This window comes from Notolepis coatsorum (assembly GCF_963971535.1).
Source record: "Notolepis coatsorum genome assembly, chromosome: 20".
Lineage (NCBI taxonomy): Eukaryota > Metazoa > Chordata > Actinopteri > Aulopiformes > Paralepididae > Notolepis > Notolepis coatsorum.
In genome coordinates, this window is record NC_140184.1 from 31,042,707 (window position 1) to 31,064,240 (window position 21,534).

General features: G+C 41.2%; 1 protein-coding gene across 2 annotated transcripts in view; it reads left to right on the plus strand.

The window, feature by feature from the left end:
• The window catches only part of map2k5 (mitogen-activated protein kinase kinase 5), a 242,248-nt gene that overhangs the window by 127,102 nt on the left and 93,612 nt on the right, over positions 1 to 21,534 (plus strand). For both annotated transcript variants that reach the window (XM_084337552.1, XM_084337553.1), the window contains one exon: positions 8,508 to 8,537. In XM_084337552.1, the coding sequence (XP_084193678.1) occupies positions 8,508 to 8,537 (30 nt within the window). The remainder of the gene's footprint in view (positions 1 to 8,507; positions 8,538 to 21,534) is intronic.

Consider the following 21,534-nt stretch of genomic DNA (forward strand, 5'->3'; position numbering starts at 1 on the left):
GTGGTATTCTGGTCGTTGTAAACAGCGACTCCTACAGGTCGGTCAGGGCGCCTGCACAGCGAGGGAGGGAGATGGTGAGGGTAGTGTGACCTCCCACACGTTACACCTCACCAATGAGAGTCCGCGCTGGCAGGTGAAAAGATGCTGCTGGCTGTCTCCTATGTCTCGGAGGAAGCATCTGATAGACTTCAGGGCTCCCTAGACCGACCAGTGGGGGGCACATGTGAGCAACGACCAGGGAGGGGGGAATTGGCATAACGACTAAATTGGGATGGGAGAAAAACACAGAAAGACAGGAGGAGAAAAAGTGGATAAAAATAAATATATATATATATAATAATTTCTTTTGAAAAACGATACAGATATTTTCCGATATTACATTTGAATGCCAATATCGGCTGATAATATCGGTAGGCCGATAATATCGGACATCCCTACTTAAAATGTTTTCTAAAGAGCCCAGAAGAATAAGATATGACCATTGAAATTCTCCGGTGCTCACACAAGAGACTAGATAGACAACTAGTGGAAGTGGAAGGGATTTGTTAGCTCACAAATTCCATATCATTGTCAATAGACCTTTTCAGAAGTATTCTGTTGCTATTCCGTTGCTAGGGGAACAGCTTTGACCCCTGTTTATTTCCTGTCAGCTGTATTAACCCTTGTGTGGTGTTAGCGTTTTTGTTACTCACCCAATGCTTGCGGGTAACAATTTAGGTAGAAATACTTAACCGATGTTAAATTTATCTTAATTACAAGTAATCTAGACAGCATATGGTTAATGTTTGCCATTTACCTCGACTAGATCACATTTATCAATACAAGTGTGATTTTTGTTGTTATATGTGATGTATAAAAAAAAACAATCCATTATAATCAAGACATGAATGGAATGAATCATGTTTATCTTGAAAAATATAAATGAAACGAGGTGGAGGCAGACAGCGTTTTTGTTTCATTTTTATATTGTTTTCACCTACAATTTCCACACTTCCGGGTCCAGTGGACCTGAACAGTGTGCACTCAATGAAAATTTATTCTTTTATATGTTCTTCACTGAAAATAAGCCATGAAAGAATAATTCATTGCATCAAAGGGGCCTATTTAGAATGTTTATGTTGTCATGTTAGAAAAGGTCTATACTGAAAATCATTGTAAATTGAATGGAACCATTTGAAATAATTTTTACTGAATATAAAAAATATAAAAGTATTTGTGGAATTTACTGGAAATTGAATGGACCCCTGTCCTGTATCTGACTGCTAGATCTTTACTGGATGTCTTTGCAACAGTGTATGTGTGCATGTGCACGGTGGTCTCCCCAGAGCCCTGATAGAGTGCACCACTGACAGGCCTGAAATAATATTAATTTCAGTGTTACACTTTGCCAGTTCAGTCCCCCCCCCCCCCATTGCCACTATTGATTCTCCATCTGTTTCTGTCTCCAGCTGCCCCCCCCCCCCCCCCCCCCCCCCCCCACAGTTTGACAAATGGTTTAGTCCCCTTCCTGCTGTCTATTATGTCAATAGTGTTGAATATTACAATCATAACTATAATGGATGGGTCCACAAAATAATTTTAAAAATAAAAAAGATCGAATTTTTTTTCCACTTTTTCTCCTTAATTTCCATTTTTCTCCCATCCCAATTTCGCCTCGCCAATTCTCCCTTCAATTCTCCCCTCCCCTGTCTCGAACGTTGCTAGACTATGCCTCCCACTGGTCGGTTGCAGTGAGGACCAAGCCTTGCATCACATGTCCCCTCCGGTACACGAGGAGGCAGCTGTCGCATCTTTTCACCTGAACAGCGCGATCTCTCAGAGGCGAGGAGTATTGCGTGGGAGGCTCACGCTGCCCCCGATACTTCCTGATTCTGCTGTACAGGCGCACCAACCGACCCGTAGGAGTCGCTGTCCACAACGTCCAATCCCCACCCACCTGCTTTCCCATCCTCTAACACTGCCAATTGTGTTAGTATGATGACCGGCCAAGCCGGTAGCAACGCAGAGAGCTGGGTTCGATACCAGCATCTCCTGCGTTAGTGGCGAGCGCCTTGCCCACTGCAAGAATCAAATTTATTTGTAAGGTCCGACAACACACGTTAACTCATTTTGCGCTGGCCATTTTCCTCATCCTGTTCTAGCTAGGCCACGCTTTAAAGATATAATAGGGGTGTGTCACCTTGTTTGTAGAGCTATATCTATATTCTATATTATAGCTATGTAGACAATACTATGGTCATTTGACAGTCAGTATCTTCCGTCGAACATGCAAAAAAGAATGAATTTTTTCATGTATACGTTCGCGCATTATCCCGTGGTGAATATAAGTATAGTTTCGGAGCAGATTGAGTTAAACAAGTCAAGAAGAAACATCACAATGAATCAAGAACAAAACAAAAACTCCCAGACATACCCCACGCGAAGGTAATGAAAAACTCACTAAAACCTAACAATAGGGGAAAATGCACCACAGAGAACCACAAAGAAGAGTTTTCCCGCAACAGGACCCAAGGCTGTTGTCTCTTTAGACATAAGGAGGGGATAATAAAGCTTGTGTGTTCTTAAGTAAGACTGTAAAGACCAAGTGATGACCCTGAGGAAGACCAGAGCAGGTTGAATTTCAGTATGTACGGTATCTTGCCATATAAAATAAAGGCGTTGCTTTTTACAGCCCTACTTAAGAACACTAGCAATTAAGCCCTCCTAGTGTCTCAACTGCAACTCACCTGGACCATCTAAAGAGCACCTGTATGTGACCACACCTAAGACCCAGTAGCTCTGCTATTCTCCTGTATGTGACCACACCTAAGACCCAGTAGCTCTGCTATTCTCCTGTATGTGATCACACCTAAGACCCAGTAGCACCTCTATTCTCCTGTATGTGATCACACCTAAGACCCAGTAGCACTTCTATTCTCATGTATGTGACCACACCTAAGACCCAGTAGCACTTCTATTCTCCTGTATGTGATCACACCTAAGACCCAGTAGTGTTTCTGTACTCTTCTTTTGTCTCTTTATTTCCCATTTGGGAATTAGTCTAAATTAAATGGCTTTAAGTCCTCCTTAATTTGGATTCATCCTCCGTCTACTAGTTGATCTGTTTACATTTAATTCAATGTGTCACTGCAAGTGTTTTGACGTTTTAATAACGTAATGGCGTCAATAAGTTGCCCTTGACCAAGATGAAAGATGCAATGCACACCTCAAGTGATTTGCCAAATGTCATGGGAGAGCTGTCAACCCCCCCACCCCCACCCTAGCCCACTGACACACACATGTCACATGTGTTCATCCCACCCTCCTTCCCTCCTTGTGTTCATTCCTCCATTCTATTCTCTGCAGGTGGTAGTTGTAGGTGGGTATTAACTAATAGCGGATGTTGTCTGACAAGGGTGTGTTTCAGCAGGGGACACAGAGGGTCTCTGTGTGAAAAATCCTATATATGGTTCAATGAGGTTCACAGCATTTGACCATCCATGTGCATACAGGTACAAAGGTCCAATGGCACTGAGATGTGTGAAAGAGGATAATTGATATTATGAATTTACACAAGATGATTGAAATTTGTGTTTCTCCTAGATACATAGTCCCCTTCATATATACATTTGAAGGAGACGTCAGACCCTAGAGCAGTTTAGGGGTTCACTGCCTGGCTAAAAGGCACTTTGGCAGAGATGGTACCATACAGTGCAGCAATTATTTAGGCTCTGTACTCCAGTACATTGGATTTTAAATGGAACAATGACCATCAATAAAGACATCTTTCACTGGACTCAGACTTACATACTGTATAATACCAGCCACCCTCCACTCTCAATGGCACCACTGGAATACAGGGATTGAACAAGTGACCTTTCAGTTAGTGGTCTGCCTTTCTACCTCTTTGATTTGATTTATTAGATGATTGTAACAATACACGTCAAGGATAAAAACTAGGGATGTCTGATATTATCGGCCTACCGATATCATCTGCCGATATTGGCATTAAAATGTGATATCGGAAATTATCGGTATCTGTTTAAAAAAAAATTATATATATATATATTTTTTTTTACATTTCCATAACCTTTATTTACCCAGGCAAGCAAGTAAGAACAAATTCAGATTTTATTTATTGTCAAAAGTATGCATAATGTGTTAATTCCACAACAAGAGATATGTAATGTTAATTACGTGAAATTATTCCGTTTTGGGGGGGGGGGGGGGGGGGGGGGACCCTGCATATATCGGTATCGGTTGATATCGGTATTGGAAATTAAGAGTTGGACAATATCGGTATATCGGTATCGGTAAAAAATCCAATATTGAGCATCCCTAATAAAAACACAATAAAGTCAGAGACTTGTTTCCATTGTGGTCCTTGGTCTGGCCAAACATGACATACATTGGGATGCTAGATCCTAATGTGAAACACTGTGATTCTACCCGTCTATCTTTTTATGCTCGCTTATGCCTGTATTTTTTACTGTTGTGAAGCACTTTGAACTGCAACCTCTGTATGAAAAGTGCTATACAAATAAAGTTATTATTATTATTATTATACAGTATCACAAAGAACAGACATACAGGTAGGTACAACGGGGAAATCATCTTAACACATCCAATGCCAGCCATTAGACTGGGCCGCTGTTGTCAGGCCTGCTTTCCATTACAAACGTTCACTGTGCGTCACGTTGTTTGTAGAGCTAAACCTATATTTTATATTATAGCTATGGATCCAATATCATTGTCAATTGACAGTATGAATCTTCCGTTCAATATGCCATAAAGAAAAAAAAATCCATCGATACGTTCCCGTTTTATACCGTGGTGAATATAAGTGTTATATCGGAATGATCTGGGATCATTCCTGTGGGGCTATTTATAAGGCGCAACGCTAATAACGTTAAATCCATTGGCGTTTCGTCCCTACACACGCTAAAAATCCAAATGATCTGTATTATGTTCCATCATGAATGCGTGAAAGGGGGGGGGGGGGTTGTTTGTGATTAATTGATTGCCAATAACGGCATTCGTTATTACCACAACATACACTGAACTGGGGTATGGCTATGAAATCCTTGCACGATCAAGATGAAATTGACATCAAATTGCTCTTACCTTTGGCCGGTTGGATTCCAAAAAGAATTTTCCAATTATTTGATCGCCATCTGGTAGATCATAAGTCCATTTGCCACACGCCATAACGCTATACAGCATAATGAATCCGGCGTCCCAAAAAGTATTCCATGCGATCTGGTGAAGCCCTCGCTTCAGGCTAACAGAAAAGTCTGCCCGGAGACGATGGGGGGCGGTATTTTCCCAATGTAGCTCAGAGAGAGGTTGCTGCACTGACGTGAGGCTAGATTAATGAAATATGAATTCAAATCGCTAATAATAAAAAAAAGACAAACAAGCGCTATATAGCGTTGCTGGCATTCAACGGTCGGCATGAACTAACGACATAATTAACATGTTAACACATTGGGTGCCAACAACGAGATTTCTCGTTATTGGCCGTCATGCGTTGGTTGCCAATAACGAGATTTCTCGTTATTTAATTGTTATTTCTTTTATTAGCGATATCCATTCATTTTTCATCCGTCCAGCCTGACATTATCATTGGGAATGGCTCTGAGCTCGAAAAGGGGAAATACCGCCCCCTATCGTCTCCCGGATGGTAATGCACATCATTGGATTGGATTGAGTGAAAAAGTGCATCAGAGAAAAACTCCGGTCCAGGGTTTTCCCATCTCTGGCAAGCAGTGTTACCAGATTCACTGGCGAGGCTGGGAGCAGCTTGGATTATGCGTTTCGGACTATAACGTTGGATCAATAAACGCGATCAATATTTGGAATGGTGTCCAGGAATTGGATTAATCTTTTTGCAGAACATCTGATCTGACGTAAGGAATCTATGTTACCAGTTTTAGGTTAATCAGAGTTGTTTTTCACAGATTTCACAACGTGTGTCTGTGTGTGTGGCGTTAGGCGCTGAGCGCGGCACGAATAAATTATTTTTCAGCCCGCCATTGTATCGTGCATAAGAACACAACTACTCTCGATAATCGAGTGTTTATTTGAAAACGATTCATAAATCAGCTGGAAAATGACGACGTGTTTTGTGTATTCCAGTAAATGGCTATTTTCGCTGAATTTCTCTGAAATTACTAGAACTCTCCGATACTATACTCGTATTCAAAACGGTATAAAACGGAAATGTACTGATGAAAAAACAATCCGTTTCGTACATGTTGACTGCAAGCAAGTCATTGATAAGCGACCGGTGTATTAGACACATAGCTATAATTTAAGATATAGTTTATGCGTTCGCAAATGTGTTCGTCCTCCCATTGATTAATGTGGTGGCATCCAAGCGATAAATCGTCATATCCGGCTGGCAACCAATGTGTTAACACAGGGGTGCCAGAAATAGGCGCTTGAGTGCCAACGCTGTAGTCAATGGAGGGCGATAATTTTTGCGAACTCATAAACTATATTGTGGCGATAAGAAAGTAGCGAGCCAGAGACGTGGTTCGAGTTGAGGTACTTTACTTCTCACTCACATAGCATTTACAAATAACAACATAGTTAACCCGGAACCGGAAGTGGTATTTAACCTGTCCCCTAAACAGTAAAACCCACACTCTTAAAGGCACAAGCCCACCTCGGTGAATGTCTCTTAATATAGGTCACCACAATATCTTAAATTATGGCTATGTGTCTAATACGCCCGTCGCTTATCAATGACTTGTTTGCAGTCAACATTCTCGAAACGGATTGTTTTTTAATCGGTTCATTTCCGTTTTATACCATTTTGAAAAACGCTTGTTTTTTTAAACTTTCAAAAAAAAAAATATATTCTGCAGGAATCACGCTTTACTGTAATACACAAAACACGTTGTAATTTGTTGGCCTATTTATGATCAAATAAACGCTAGATTATCGATAGTATATGTGTACTTATGCACGCTATAGAAGAGGGCTGAAAAATCGATTATCTTATTTCCTGATCAGCACACACACACTCACAGCCACACACACACATATGGGACACGTTGATATATAGGTGAAAACAGCTCTGATTATCCCAAGACTGGTCAAATAGATTCCTTACCTCAGATCAGATGTTCTCCAAAAATATTATTCCAATTCCTGATCGCTATTCCAAATATCGATCGTGTTTATTGATCCAACGCTGGGTGGTCGAAACACATATTCCACGCTGTTCTGCGGCTCGGATTACATGCCTGACAAGTAAAATGTGGAATCCGGACTCTTTTTTTTCCATCCATTTCATTCAGTCCAATCCAATGGGGTGCAATACCATCCGGAGAGACGATAGGGGGCGGTATTTTCCCTGTTCGAGCTCAGACAGATCCCCACTGGTAATGTGAGGCTAGATTGATGAAAAATGAATGGAAATCGATAATAAATAAAAGATAACGATTAAAAACGAGTTTTCTCGTCGGTTGGCACTCAACATGAACTAACGAGATTTCTCGTCGTTGGCACTCAAAGTGTTAATGGTCAAGGGACGTTTGTTCCAGTTCAAAGCTCCACTGTACTTAAAAAGGGCATTTACCCATGTTGGTTGAAAACCAGGGGGAAGGTACAAGTCCTCAATACTGGCTCTCATGTTGTGGGCATGTACATCCCTATTCATCCTAAAAAACGTCCAGAGATACTCAGGGGCCCTGGCTTTGTAATGTTATGGATGATGGTGAACTGGAGTTGCACAAATCTAGCTTCCAGAGGGAGCCAGCCCAGCTTCTAATGTGAGTCTGATGAGTTTGTTCTGGGAGACCTTGAGTTTATCCTTCAGAACTTTGGTCAGACCACTGAACCACGAACAGATTGCCTAGTCAAATCAACAAACAACAAGTGCATTGGCTAAAAGACTAGCCAAATCTAAAAGGGAGCTTTCCTGGCCAGACATTTTGTTCCGTCAGTCACCCTGCTCATTGTCTTGAGAGCCATTGTTTCACCACTCAATCCGTTGAAAGATGATATATTTGGTTTTGCCAGCCCCAGGTGGAGAGATAGTTTGTTATCAGTGAGCCAAGATAATTTATATAAATAAAAAATAGCAATGGATCCAGAACACTCCCTTGCGGAACTCCACAAGTTACTGGAGAGGCAGAAGAAAGATGGCCATGGATGTCTATCTTTTGGTCTCTATCTGAGAGATAGGATATGAACCATTTTAGACTGGATGTACTGATACAGAGGGCAGTCAGCTTGTTAAAAAATGCAAGGCCATCCAGCCATCATGTACATACGCTGCTGCTGCTTACATGTGTACATATTATACTCACAGACCTTGATCTAGGCCCAGTACAGGCCCAGACTCTTCATATTATTTTGCCTCTATATTGTAATACTCTCTAGAAGAAGAATATAGGATCAAGTTTGGAGCCCTGCGGAACACCACATTTCAGAATTTATTTCTAAAGTAAACATGCTTCTCATCCTTCAGTTTGATATGCCTGTACACTAGTAACTATTCCTTTCTCTTTACACAGTTGGCACTGGGCACATTCCCCTATCCACAGGTGAGTCATTTTCTGTGTTGCATGTATATTTTCATGTAATAATAATTTGGAAGAATCGTCTGCAAGAATGTAGAATGGTCAGCTAGTTGCGTTATACGTGTGCAAAGTCAAATTCCAAACATACCACAGACACACCTCTGTGTGGGGCAAATCCCACCCAATATGTATATGCAGGCTGCACCGTGCAGAAGATAATATGAAAGTCTGAATAGCTGAGAGCTTTATGTCTGTTGGTTGCATGTGTTTCTCCGTTTTGACTGTTTTGACAGTTTTTACAGTCCATAATGTCTTACAAAGTTACAAGCAAAGCTGAAATCAGGTCCCGGCAATGTATCTTATTGGAACTGCTGGCTGGATTCTGCTTCACAATACTGTGGAATGTGTGGGTCATATAAGTGGCAAGAGAGTCTGGTTTCTCAGGGCTTTAACTAAGATAACTGTCTCTGAACTATATGAAAAAATGAAAAAAACAATGCTTCTATTGGCAGTGTCTGTCATTGGATACCATAGTAAAATGTACTTGCTGAAAGTCCACTTTGAAATTATCTCTGTAGAGTATTTGTTTGTTGTGGCCTCCAACTGTACTTGGGTTATAAGTGTAGGGGCACAAAAATAATCTTTTGATTTAAAAAAAACTCAAAAGTTACAAACAAAAAGAATAATCAGAGTCCACACGGTTGTAGTTGAGACTTGGGGCAACATCTGGATGCAAAAACCTCATTGTCGGCTCTCATTTAAGGGGTGTAGCCATTTGAATGAAAAACACAGACACCATTTTGACAGGCATTTCTCCAACCAATCATCAACCAACAAATGCCATTGTGTGCACACAGAGATTGGCTACAATTTCTTCTTTTTTTCCAAGGGTCAATGGCCTCTGGAACAGTATTACAACATTCAAATTTTTGAAAATAATAAAGCAGTCCTTTTTTACCGACATGTCCTTTTTTTCCTTCACTTCTTTCTCGTATGTGAAGAGTGAGAATGTTCATCAATTCTTTCCTTGTTTGTGAGTGTCCTTCGATTATTTTCCTTTGACCCAAGGTTTTTTGTTTTTGGGGTTAGGAATTAAAGAAATAAAAATAGAAAGTAAAACACATACAATTTAATAATATTAAATAAGATAAAGTTAAATTAACAAGCTACCGTCTGAACTTGAGGGGATTTCGTCTCCTGTATCACAACAGTAAGTATAGAATTCTTAGGTTATCGTGCAAAAAGTACATTTCTCATCTATTCTTTTGACATTTCAACTAAAGTCTGACCATTCATGTTTGACATATTCTGTCCATTTCGTCCAAATCCGGTAGCATTTTTCTAGTTGAATTCTAATTGAAAATGACATCTTTTCCATTGTGTATATGTCATGAATTACATCTATCCAATCGTCTACTGTGGGTGCCTCTGGTATTAACCATATTCTTGTGATAGCTTTCTTGCTTGCTATCAGAAGCATCATAATCAATTTCTTATCATTAAAATCCCATTTTCCAAAGGGGATGTTTCCTAGGTATAGGGTGTCGAATTCAAAGGGGATGTCAGTCTCAAATATGGCTTCTAGGTTCCTGTGAATCTTTGCCAATATGGTGCCAGGGTCTGGCATTCCCAGAATACATGTAAATGGTTAGCTTAGTTTAGTCCACAGGATTTCCAGCATCCCACCCCGGTATCCTGATGTCTTTTCTGCAGTGGGGTGATAAAAAACCTTACTAGGTTCTTCCATCCAAATTCCCTCCAGTTATTGGAGCATGTTGTTTCCCATTGTTGTATACATATTCGGTCCCACACATCCCCTGAGATTGGCATATTACATTCTTTCTCCCATTTGTCCTTTATATACATTGTGTTAGTTGAGTTCAATTTGGCCTGACAGAGTCCAACATATATTCGAGAGACGATCCTATTACACTTTGATGATTTGCCTGCTGATGTGAACACTTCCATAATTACTGATTCTCCCGTTTCTATTCCTCCCCCTAAATTTTGGTTGAAATAGTGTTGTCCCTGAAGGTATCTAAAGAAATCATTTTGTTCCAGTCTGTGTATTCTCTGTAGAGATTCAAAGCTCTGGAACACCCCTTTGTGGACGAATGAGAAATAATTTGTAAGGCCCTTTTCTATCCACCCTTTAAATCTCCCATCCGTTTTGTTGGGTGGGAAGTCAGAATCGTATGCACACCATCTCAACATTCTGAGGGAACCCCTCACTCCGCACAGCTTTATCGAGTCCTGCCAAATTCTCAGTGCTACATTAATCCAGGGGTTGTTTTTCTTTATCATGTTGTCTATTAATTCACTATCTGCCACTATTGCTGCTAGTTGAACCCCATCTGTCATTTCACATTAAATTTCCTTCCATCTTGCTTAGTACGATGGAGCACACCAGCATACTATTGGCCTCAATTGGGCCCCCTTTTCTTTTCTTATCTTATCTGTAGCGTTTTATATCTGATTCTGGGTTTTTTTCCTTGCCATAGATATCAATCTGTCCCACTCCATGAATTGCTTAGTGGGTATCTCCACTGGGAGGGTCTGAAACAGGTATAACAATCGCGGTAGGATGTTCATCTTAATTGAGTCCAACCTGGAGCTTAAACTTAAAAAGGGGATGAGGCTCCATTTTAAAATATCTGACTTTAGTTTTACATTCAGAGGGCCGTAGATCAAATAATCTCGAGATATCCCTTGGCAGGTTAACTCCCAGGTAATTTAATGAGTCTACTTCCCATTTCAGTTAAAATGTCCCTCTAATATGGTTGAGGGGATTGTAGTTAAACGTAATAATTTGAGTCTTCTGGATATTTAATTTATAACCTGACCATATTCTTCTAGTAAGTTCATTAGTTTTGGGATTGTCTGTGTGGGTTGAGTTAGGTACACCATGACATCGTCAGCGAAAAGACTGAGTTTATGTTCTCCGTCTGCCAAGCCCACTCCCTTTATGTCGACATTTTGTCTTATCCATTGGCTCAAAGGTTCTATAAAAAGGGCAAACAGTCCTGGAGAAGCCGGGCAACCCTGTCTAGTCCCACATTCTAGGGTGAAGGACTCTGGTAGGCCCCCGTTAATTTTGATCCTTGCGGATAGGTTGTCGTATAGTGCTTGAAAGGTTGTTATTATAGACTCATGAAAGCCAAATTTCTCTAGTACCTTCCTTGTATAAGAAGGACCACCTTACCGAGTCGAATGCTTTCTCTGCATCCAAACTTATTAGGGCTGCCTCTATTCCATTTTGGGTGATATGTCTGATAATGTGTAGTGATCTTCTAATGTTGTCTTGTGTCTGCCTCTGTCTAATGAAGCCTGTCTGATCCAGATGAATGAGGTCGGGTAGTATCTTATCTATGTATCGGACCTATGTCACATTTACTTATTCTGTGTAAGTCTTTCTTGTAAGTAAAGAAATAGTCTATCCTCAAGTAAACTGCGTGTGGGGATGAGTAATGTGTATAGTCCCTGCTGGTTGGGTACAGTTCTCTCCATACATCTATAATTCCCAGTTCCTTCACTATTGCTTTTAGCTTCCTCATTATGGGTCTTGACTCTGTGTTACCACTGGAGGCATCCAATCTTGGATTTAAACATACATTGAAATCCACCCGCAAATTAATATTCCCTGAGTTTTTGTGGCCATTAAGTCAAATATCTGTCTGTAAAACGTCCAATCACTACATGGGGGCGCATATACATTCAGTAAACTTACTAGGGTTCCATCTATTTTTCCTATTATCATTATAAATCTGCCTTCTTTATCCTTAAGCTCTGATATGTGTTCGTATGTCACTGCTTTTTTTTTTTTTTTTTTTTTTTTTTTTTTGGGCAAAGAGAATTTATTTTGGGGCAGGCTGAGCTTCATCAGATCCGCTTCAGAACATTCCTTATCAGCCACAGAACAAAGTACCCAGGAGGACACAGTCACGCAGCCAAGCCGTTGCTGATTAAACATCAAATAAATGTCCCTCTCCACAAATGAGTCAGTGCCCTTGCTTTACATATTTAACAACATTGTCTCTCATAAGGCACAAGATCAAGCAAGCTTATCAAAATTAAACATCCCAAGATCCAAGACCACCTTCGGCCCAAACTCCTTTCACTTTGCAGCAGCTTATGACTGGAACGCTTTTCAAGACACCCTTTTAATACTTTATTTCTCAGTTTACTAGACAAGAACAGACAGAACAAAAATAAACAGACATAACAAAATGACAAAAAAAAACGAAAAAGACTGCCAGACAGGAAAATAAAATAACAGTGTGACTTAACTCAAAGCATTAAAGTGTGTTGTATAGCCAGGTGTTACAAGAGTACAGGTAAAACAAGAGATATACAGGGGTGCGTCTCTGCAGAATGCAGTTATTTGTCCTTCAGATATTCAATGAATGGGCTCCATATGTCCGAAAACCTGTTGTGCTCTTTGGCTCTGTAATAGCGGATCCTCTCCATCTGTATGATTGCGATCATTTCATTGAGCCATTTCTGGAAACACGGGGGTGTAGGTGATTTCCAATCGGTTAGAATCATTTTTTTTGCAGCTACCATGCCGAGCATTAGTGTCTGTTGTTCCTCCCTCGTGTACCTTAAGGCAGTCTCTGAACACCCAAAGAGTGCCAACTCTGGATCAGGGGGAATGTCCTTTCCATAGACCCTGGAAAACCACTGGAATATTTCACCCCAGAATTTTTGTAAATGAGGACAGAGCCTAAAGAGATGTGTTAAAGAGCCCTCTGCAACTTTACACCTGTCACATAATGGAGAAAGAGATGGATAAATTCTATGTAGTTTGGTCTTTGAATAGTGGAGTCTATGGATGACTTTAAATTGAATCAATTTGTACCTAGCATTGATCGAGCAAGTTTGGATTCTAGTCAAACCTTCATTCCATATGTTCTCAGACACCTCTAGATTCAACTCAGTGGACCAGGCATCTCTCAGATGGTCAGTGGACACAGAGGTGGAAAACAGGGACATAAAGCGAGATATCAGGTGTCTGGAGTCTGGAGGGAGCTTCAGGAGATCATAGAATGGGCAATTCTCTGGCATGGTTTCAAAATGTGGAATTTTTTCTTTGACATAGTGTCTGATTTGAAGATATCGAAAAAAGTGGGAGTTAGGAATGTTAAATTTTGTTTTCAGTTGGTCGAATGATGCAAACTGTTTGTCTATGTACAAGTCTCCAAGGGTCGTGAGTCCCTTGTCCCTCCAGTCAGCAAACGCCCCATCTGACCGAGATGGCAAAAAGGAGTGGTTATGACATATAGGGGTATACATACAGACATTTGGTGGCTTGTGAACACCTCTTATCTGATTCAAAATCCTAAGTGAGTTCCTTAAGATAAAATTGTCACCAATTAGCTTTTGAGGGGATTCTGTTTTAGAAAAAAGTAAAGTACAGAGAGAGGAGCCTTTTACTGCTGTGGCTTCAATGTTTAGCCACAGGGGGGAGTTATTAGATGGTGTCTCACCTGAGAGTCCCCTCTGTCAATAGGTCAAAGCTCTAGCATTGGCTGCCCAATAATAATTCCTGAATACAGGGAGGCCTAGGCCTCCCTCCTGTGTTGGCTTCTGCAGATGCCCTTTTGATATGCGATGGGTTTTATATCCCCATACAAATGGGAAAATAATAGAGTCTAGTTTCTTAAAGAATGCTGCAGTGAGGAAGATTGGCAGATTTTGAAATAGATACAAGAATCTAGGAAGAGACACCATCTTGATTGCGTTAATACGCCCCACCATAGATAAGGGCAGGGTCCTCCACTTCTCTATGTTGAGTTTTAACTTTGTGAGCATGTCAGCATAGTTAAGTCTAAATAAGAGTTTGGGATTTCGAGATATTCGGAGTCCTAAATATGAAAAATGGTCATTTACTACTTTAAATGGTAGAGCCTTAAGAAAGTCTGAGTTCAGGCCGCCCGAGAGAGGCATGAACTCACTCTTACCCCAATTGATTGTGTAGCCAGAAAGCTTACCAAATGATTCAATGAAATCTAGCAAGGGAGGAACAGAGGTTTCTGGGTCTGAAAGATATAACAATGTATCATCAGCGTAAAGGCTCACCCGGCTTTCCATGTCACTGCTTTTGAGATTAATATGGCCACCTCCTTCTGTGCCCTGATCCATATGAGGATGAATATACGTGTTTATATCCCAGTTTGTTCAGTTTAGCATGTTGGATATCGGTAAGGTGGGATTATTGTAGGTATGCTATTTCTGTTCTCTCTTTTTTTAGTTTTGATAATATCTTCCTTTTTATCGGGTTAAGTAAACCATTGACATTAACACATTGGGCACCGGGGGTTGTGCCCATCAAAGTACCCAGTCTGCCACCGTTGAAAGCCTATGGAGATGTTTACCTTCTTTGCAGGGCTATAACTTTTAAAATGTTATTGCTATATTGACATTACTATGGCCCATTCAACATCGATTATCTATCGTTCAGGATGTGGGAACATTATATTTTTTCATTCATACATTGTTGTGTTAATAGCGTCGAGAATATAAGTATGTTTTTAATCTTTTCTGCTGTAATTCCAAAAACGGCAGTTATAGGCCCTGAAGCATATGATAGATTATCGATTGGCGCTTCTTTCCTATACACGCTATATTAAAAAATTCAAATGTATATGATCGGTATACATTATGCTTCATCATGCGTGAAGGAAAGGGGGGGTCGTTTATAATTCCTTGATCGTCAGTAACGGCTTTATTTAGTATGGGTTGATATATTGATCAGATGGTTTGCAGTGAAATGAATAAACAATCGGGCTGAAAATAACATTACTGTCCTCTTACCGTTCTCCTAGATCCATTTCCGGTTTGTATGGCGCAATAAACGCCGAAATTATATCGATTATTAAGTTTAGAAAGCGAGCCAAATGCACTATAGTGTTTGTCTGGATCCACGTAACAAGATATCACTGCCGGAGGGATTTCCTCGACGCACCGATCGGCACTTCCGGTTTTGGCGAGAGTGTAACTCGCCCGACCATCCACCAGGCGGCGGTATTGAGGCGTTGCAATCTCATACAGGGTCCCACTGCAGTCCAGAGGTTGGCTGGAGGAATTATGAATGCCATGGTGAAAAAATGAAATATTGATCCCAAAAACGGCGTTAGTTGTTCTTGTCGTTCAACGCATGGCAGGCAAAAACGGCATAACTCGTTCTTGGCGACCAATGTGTTAAAGGATAAAATGTTTACCTCTTGCATTTCAGGTTGTGGCATGTGGTAATTCCGTTGTGTACATGAAAATCTTCCCCGACGCTAGCAAACAAACAATAGCACACAAAAAAGACCAATAAAGAAATAAAAAAACTTGTCAACTCTAGTGAGGTAGAGGTCACTTCTGTGACCCTCCACAAGCCTAAAACTAAAGGCTCCAAGGGGGAAAAAAACTCTCGTTGTCGACAGGTGGGGCCCTTGAGGATAACAGTGTTAGAAAGATCCATAGTCTGTTCGTTTCCCTATTCTTACTTGTATTTTACTGAGTCCACTAGGTATTTCACTTCTTCTTAACTCAAAAACTTCTATAATGTGTTGAACTTACCACTCAAAAGTGCCTGTTTCCTCTTGATTACCCTCTTATTATTATTCTTTGTCTTATCTTTAATTATTATTCTACTATGACCCTGTATATTTCTTGTATACACATTTATGTATATACTTCCTTGCCCGCGGTCAAATCGTTACTATAGTTATGAAATAATATTTATACTATCATTATCGTTATGTTAACTCATTCACGGCCAACCACAACTATAGTCGGGTTATCTCGCCAACTGTTGAGCGCCAGAACTGGTCTGGTCTGGTTTTCGATAGTTTTCATTGTTTTTTCTTTTATAAAAATGTTCTATTCTATACAGTCTCACGGACCTCTGTGTATCATTGGGACTCATTCTGAGACGCAGAGATTGCCATGCCGGCCGAATCCTGCTATGTGGCATTATCGCCCACCCTTTGAAACCTTATTTCACACTGTGTGTTACATTATAGTCCGGGCGGAGAAATAGTACCTGGGCAAGTGAAAGGCTTCATTCGAGCCCTTTGGAACGCGTCCAGCACACTTCATGCATAGTTTGTCCCATTTCATGTCAGGGACCCGATGGACATCAATACTGGAAATCACAATCAGACAATTGGAATATTCTGTTTGCAATACCTCCTATCAAAGGTATATGACATCAATCCTACTTTTATCCTACAATGATTTCACATCGATCGCAACGATCAACATATGTAGTATTCCAAACGTATGCCATTGCTGACGATCAGAGCATCACAAAACGACCCCCCCCCCCTTTGATGCCTTCATGATGAAACATAATACCTATTATATACCTTTGATTTGGAAATAATATTGTGTCCAGCCGAGCAACGCGAACAACTTTCGCAAAATACACACAGCGCTCCATAACTCAGCTTCCAGGAATTAGCCAGGATCACTCTGAAACTATACAATATTCACCACGGGATAACACGCGAACATATATATGAAAACATTTACTCTTTTTTACATGTTGGACGAGAGATAGTGACTGTCAAATGAGCCATAGTATTGTCTCCATAGCTATAATATAGAATATAGATATAGCTCTGCAAACATCGTGACGCACAGTGAAAATGCCTATCTTTTAAAGCATGGCCCATTGACTACAAGGATCGCGCCTGGCACGGCCTTCTATGTCTGTTAGCTTGTCTTCAATTCTAGCTTGTAGCTTTAGCATCTCCGCCATGATGTCGTCCGTGTTCTGAATCCTCTCTTCCGTTTTCATAATTCGCCCCTCCGCCTCGTCCAGTCTTGCATTTGCTTTCTTTAATTCCCTTTATTTATTTTTGTTTTTATTTGTTTTTATTTTTTTTTTTCTGATTTTCTCCCCGTCCCAATTAGTCGTTGTGCCAATTCCCCCCCCTACCTGGCGCTGTATGCATGTTCTCCTACGAGTCGGTACAAGGGCGTCCCGAGTCGATCGCACGCTTCCTCCGAGGCGTGCGCCGATAGCCAGTGATGTATTTTCACTTGGCAGCGAGGGCGTAACGCGTGGGAGGGCACGCTATCTACACCAAGTCTTGCCACGCTTAGCAAGCGCTGAGACCTGACCTGTAGGCGTCGCTGTCCACAACGCCAGATTCCCACCCGCCAGCTTTCCCACCCCCTAATACTGCCAATTGTATTAGTGTGAACGGCCAGCCAAGCTGGTGACAACGCCGGGAGCTGGATTCGAACACGCGAATCCAGCATCTCCGGCGTTGGTGACGAATGCAATCTCCGCTATGCCACCTGACCGTCTTTTAATTCCTCTTTGATATCGTCGAGTTGTATCTTGTTGTCTCTTCTAAAGTATCACACCCCAGTCCGCTACGTCATCCTCGTTGCTATCATAGCTAGCCTTAGCCGGGGAGCAGCTTAGACTTCGCTCGTTTTCATTTTGCAACTTTAGCTGTGTCTTTTTTCCTAGCGGCCATTTCTGCCCTCTTTATTTAGTTAGTAAACTTCTCTTTTATAGTAAAATTTCACCGTTGAGGGACTTTTAGTCAGTTTTTGAACGGGAGCTCTTTCTTCCCGCTGCCATCCCGTCTGTGTCTAAACCGGAAGCCGATTGGCTACAATTTCAATGGTTGTTTGTTCTACCAATTGAAAGTATGGTTTGGGACTCTGGCTTTCTGTAAAGAGAGTGGCTGAAATCTTTTTGGGCCGAAACTGCGTTCTCAATAGCAGTGTGGGCGGAGCTCCCATTGTGATTACATTACGGCAGAAAGTTTGACCTCCTTATTATTGAGTTGACTACCCCCCCTCACCCCCATGCCTTTCCTGCTTATCCATTATTTATGTTTACGTTAAGTTAAAATCCTGTTCAAATGTAATTGCTGACCACAGAAGGGACTCAATCCAATCATCTCTTTAATTAGGCCCTTACGATGGGTTTATCTTGCAAATCCCTAACAGAGCAATCTCAACCTGGTTGCTTTCGTGAGAAGTCTTCTGGACATCCAATTTCAGCAGATTGTTCCCCCAGTATTGATTCATAAAATATTTCTGTCCCGTAAAAAAAAAAAATTGATCCCTCCAAAAAGCTACAGTGTATCAGCATAGAATGTATCTTGTGTTTCATGCGTCATTGACCATATTCATGGCAGCCATTTTGCTCTCCCAACCTGAGCTCCACGGCCGGCTTGTGATCTGCAGCGATGGTTTCGGACTATTTTCTCTGCGAGCCGTGAGCGAATCGAACATACAACATATAAAAACAAACATCAAACCTTGATAAACAAACACATTATTATTGTTTTACTATTGTAACTGAGGGGTACAATTCCCTGACTGTATTACTAGATATGATACTTACTACCACTACCTTTGTACTTAATATTCGGCCACCCAGTACACGGCATAAATATATTATCATAAACACTCTCACGTAGATGAAACGGATCCAACACAAATGTACGAAGTCGAAACAGGTCTTTATTTCTACACAGCGATGGTGTGTAGAACAAGCACTTAATCACTTAATTACATTTATGAATTGAAATAGTATGCACTTTTATGGCAAAGAGTATTCGTCGGTATATCAATAGAGAATGTCCAATCTCTGAAGGCGCAGGTGGTAAATATACGACCTGGAATATTTAAGGAATAACAGCAATGATACTTTAATGATTATATACTAGATACACTAGAGGGGGTTAATCCGGTCGCTTGTAAGCCGACAGGAGTAGGAGGGGGGGGGGGGGTAGAATCCGGCTGCCTCGTCCGGCCAAGGGTATCCCAGGTGAACCCACTGTAGTGCCGTTCAATGCGCCGGCGATCCTTGGACCACAGATGAAAGCAGGTGGACTCTTTGTGGGCCGGCTCTCTCCGGTCCACGGGGGAGAGACGTGAAGCGACCTCGTCTTGCAGAGCGTCTCCTCACCTTGCGTCCTCTCCAGGGGGGGGGGTTCCAACACACGGCAGTGTCGGGGGTCTTTATCCATGGAATAATCAAAGTATACAAAGCATAATCCGTGCCTGGGAAGGCGGGCTGTCGTCGGTAGAATAATCCGGTATACAGGTCCACTCGCTCGTCGGCTCTGGGGCTCCTCGGGTGCAGCTTCACATGGGGTCAACCACCCTGGGTAAGCAGCCAGTTCTCTGCCCGAAACGATGGGGTACTGACTACGGTAGTATTCTCACCGCACGAAGCACTATATATTAACAGACTATTATTAGCTTAATAGACTACGTCCAACTCGACGATATAGTGCCAAATATGACTATTCAAATATTAATATACACGATGTCTCAATACCGATGGTAGGCGAACTTGGCCTTACTCCCACACGTGGCGTCGCGGGGAGGCTTTACGTCTGTGACTCTATTGGAGGGTAAGAAACTGGACTGAAAAGAAAGTCCTACTTTAGTAGCGCAGTATATATACGCACTATGAACAAATAGTCCCATTAGTGGTGCGGTAGCCAGATTCCTACGCGGAACTAGGACTTGTTCGTACATGTGGAGCGGTACGTTTGAACTGGGTCTGAGGGGTATGGCAGCCTGGCACCAAGGTCTCGACCAATAGTAGAATGGAGACTATTATGGGATGTTCAGTAGGCTAGAATGGATATTCAATGCATATTGTACAAGAATATACAAGGGATATCAGGAATATTAGAGAATATACAAATACAATTAAATATATATATATAAATAAATATATATATTCGGTTTAATCTGGCCCTTCACAACAACTATGTTTACATTTACATTTACATTTTGACATTTACTGTAGCTGACGCTTTTATCCAAAGCGACTTACAAGTTCTGTAGCCTACAACAAGTCAACAGGAAGGGTACGACTCTTTCAGCCGAGTAACAAGTTCATCAAACAGTGCTGAACTTGGGTGCTGCAGTGTTGAGTGCATAGTTGTAAAGACATATTAGTATAGTAGGAAGAAAAAACTTCTTCTAAAAACTACATTTCCTAAGTCAAGTCAAGAGTTTTATTTGCAAAGCTACACACTTCACTCAGTTAATGACCCTACCTTTCTGCTGTTGTCATATTGTATATCAGTGAAGGTGCACACAGAGGCTAGGGTGTGCTTTGTCAATTAATCTGTTTGGTTGTGTCAAATACATTTTATGGTTCAGCACAATTTTATGTTTGTATTTATAAATTGTTATTTATTAATGATCATAATACTGTATATATCTAAATGCAGTCAATTTGCGTTGAGGAGATGATGAGGGAAAGCAGAGAAAAACTCACACTTGGGCTTGTGAGAGAGGGGTGGAGAGACAGAGCAAAGGGAGGGGAGGACGCGCAAGGTGATAGAGAGATACAACGAAGAGGCACTTTCTCTCTCAGGTCTGAGACAGGTACAAACAGAGATGGAATGGTTTAAAATCATGATTTAAAATGTCCAAGAGTTACCAAGCTCTTGATTTTTAAGCCATGATAAATGTCAGCTCTACCTGTGATTATAAAAGAGCAGCGGAGCAGACAGGCACGTGGGAGAAACACTGCTGGTGTGAACAACCAGGCTACTGCTTGCATGAGAATTTATGTTTCGCTGTGCTTCAGGGCACTTCGGCCTGGTCTGTTTTCACAGCGTTACAAAACTGGCCTCTTATAATAATAAGCTTTATTTGTATAGCACCTTTCATACAAGAATTGCAGCTCAAAGTGCTTTGTTTATGGTTTGATTCTATGGAATAAAATGACATATAAAACAAGCAAAAAAAGATAGCAGCAAGGTAAGGCAAATCACAGTTTTAAAATTACCTTATAGCAGTGTAGCAGGCTTACAAACATGGCCAAAGAAAAGTGAGCGCGCTGTCCTGGTGCTAGAGGGGTACTCAGCAGGAGGTTGAATGTCTGAGGGGTACGGGACTGTAAAAAGTTGGGAACCACTGCACTAGAACAACTATTGGTCGAGGTTAGGCAGTCTCTGAACAGATATACACTAGAACAACTTTGTTCACTTTCACACTAAATTATATTTATCTATTATTAAAGAGATTTGCA